At 35.2% G+C, this 2,815-nt stretch overlaps 1 protein-coding gene across 1 annotated transcript; it reads left to right on the forward strand.

Annotated features, from left to right (window-relative positions):
* Nucleotides 1–225: 225 nt before the first annotated feature.
* Nucleotides 226–1,569, forward strand: LOC131857735 (PTI1-like tyrosine-protein kinase 2). Its single transcript, XM_059210443.1, has 2 exons — nucleotides 226–1,434; nucleotides 1,552–1,569. The coding sequence occupies exons 1-2, from the start codon at nucleotides 226–228 to the stop codon at nucleotides 1,567–1,569; spliced, it is 1,227 nt and encodes a 408-aa protein (XP_059066426.1).
* Nucleotides 1,570–2,815: the final 1,246 nt, after the last annotated feature.

The following is a 2,815-nucleotide window of genomic DNA, read 5'->3' on the forward strand; positions in this document are numbered from 1 at the left end:
AACCTTTTAGCATCCTAACAGTAAATGAATCAGTGTGATAGCTGAGAATTTCTCGGTTTGATAGTCTATCCTCTTTCGAAAACAATATAGTTGAAGAGAATTATACTTTGAGAGGCTTTTCCGCTGCACTCATATGCGGCTGCCTCTTTATAAGAATCCTATGACATTCCATCTTTGTTAATCAAATTAGATTTTGTTCTCCTCTTCTCAGGTTGTTTGATAGCGATGTTACTTATCTATGCCCTCTTGAAAAAGATCCTGGCTACATCTGAGCAAAGAGACGAAGTTACAACTTATTCTTCACCTCCATCAAGTATAAATATTGTAGAGGGGAATACACTTGTCCAAGAACAACTGGTTAATACAGGTTTATCACCTAACCTTCAAGCAAATGGGCTTTTAGGAAGAGATGTCGTCGTAGAACTGAATGGAAGCCTCCGCCCCCAACAAGAACAGGAGCCTATACCAATCAATACAAATCTCACACTTGAAGAGATAATCTGTATGAAAAGCTTTTGTCAGGGCTCTTATAAAGTTGGGGAAGGAAGCTTTGCACAAGTTTATAGAGGGATATTTCAAGATAAGGATTTGGCTATAAAGAAGATAGAACATAGATACAATGGCATCAAGAAATCGGTGGAGAACGAAGTTGAACTTCTCAGGGGAATTGAGCACAAAAACATCAACAAGCTATATGCCTGGTGTATAGAAGAAAGCATATCTTACTTAGTGTATATGTTTATAAGTGGATGTAGCTTAGATGACTACTTCAGAGGATACTGTACCGTATTTGCCTACAGTTGGAAGCAGTGTCTCAAAACGATAATGGATATAGCAGAGGGAATCGAATTCCTTCACAAGAATAAAATCATTCATGTTGATATCAAGCCTCAGAATATTATGATGGACGCTAGTGATAATGAGGCCAAGATTGTTGACTTTGGGTTTTCAAGGAAAGCAGATTGGGAAGGTACATACCGGTCAACCGATAAAATAATAGGTACCAGAGGCTATTGGGCTCCAGAGTATTGCTTGAATCACAAACTTTCTTATAAACACGATGTTTTCAGCTTTGGAATTGTTGTATTGGAGATGATAACAGGGGAGAGGCATGTCGATAATGCTAGGAGCTCAAGCCAGTTCCACATTCCAGAATATGTAAGTTTTATGATTAGCAATGATCGCTTTGAACAAGCTATAGACTCAAGACTCAAACGGAATGGATGGGACCGTTTTACACTAGAAAGTGCTTTCTCTGTTGCAAACATAGCCCTCAGATGTGCTCGTCCTGAAAAGGCCGCACGACCCTTCATGGACATTGTGTTAAAGAACTCACTTCGATTACAACGAGCAGCTGTGATAACATCCATACTGTTGGGCAGAGAGAAGAAGAAATTGCAATCGCAAAGCATGTATAACGAGATGAAATTACAGGTACATAAGATTTTGTTTCAGGGAACTTTTGATTTCTAGTTAACTTTTATGACGCTGGAATATGGAATCCCAACTACTATTATTGTTTCTGTCTTAATTTTGACCTGTTTTCTGCAGCACATAATATCTCAGTAAGGCATCACTGCTCTATGTAATATAAATAACTTTTTGTAAGGCATAGATTTGTCCTCTCCTGCATCCGTCCTGTTCTGCTCCATTTTATTATTATCTGCCACTCACACCTGTACAGGATCTATTTTTGTATTGAGGGATAGGAGCCCATCCCACGATTGACCAACAAACTTTGAATTATTCTAAGCTTTGATAAATTCAAGCTTTCGTAATATTAATACTTGATGTAAAAGACTTTATTATATTTATATATTCTGCTGTTTGGCATTGCCTGTGAACACAAATTAGGGTTTTTGTGTAGTCAGAAAACTATTGAAGTGGACAGATACACAGCACTTGGAGAAAAGCAGCCTCTCGTTTTATCTTTTCTGTATGTTCATCTTCTTCTCGCACATCCCTAACTCTGTTATTTTACTTGCAAGAATTATGAGTTTTAGTCAATCACAATGAACACTTATTTGATTCTCAAGATTTATAGGAGCTTGTGGAAAATTATTTTTTTTAATCTACAGATATAACATTATACAATGTGTTATTTCTAGAGATAAGATAACTCAAAAAGAGTTTACAAGACTTGTTTTATATTATTATATCTTAAGTACTATCATAATAGATCAACCATGAGGTGTCCACTATACAAGTGTCAGTTTGGTAACTTGATTTAGTTCTCAAGGATTATAAGAGCTTGTGAAAAATGATTTTTTTAATCTACATAAGTAACATTTATACAAGAAGGATTTACCTAGAGATAATGATAACCCAAAAAAGATTTTATAGGGCTTGTAACTACCTTGGTGATTAATTATATGTGTGTGTGTGTGTAACACTTTAAGTACTATCATAATAGTTCAACCATCATCGATCCACTAAACAAGTGCGAGCTTTGTAACCTTATCACTCATAGCCATGTTAGGAAAACTAAACTATCAAAGTATAAGGGTCTTCCCTATACCTAGACCTATACCTCAAGGATTCATCCATAATGTCATTGCCTACATATCAAATTGGGAATTAGAGGATGCATACGACTCAACACAATTTAACCTAAATTAAAAATTTAAGAACTATGAGATTAGATAATATAAAGTCAAATGTTAATATGTGAAATTAAAAGTGATTGTTATGTCTATGTCCAAGGGAGTAATGGTTTTATTTTTATTTTAAGATATGGATATCATTGATTTGAAAAAGGTATTACTTTTATCTTTGCTTCATCTTATATATGTATTAGTCCATCAATTCTATGAAG

The sequence above is a fragment of the Cryptomeria japonica genome, chromosome 8 (assembly GCF_030272615.1).
Source record: "Cryptomeria japonica chromosome 8, Sugi_1.0, whole genome shotgun sequence".
NCBI lineage: Eukaryota > Viridiplantae > Streptophyta > Pinopsida > Cupressales > Cupressaceae > Cryptomeria > Cryptomeria japonica.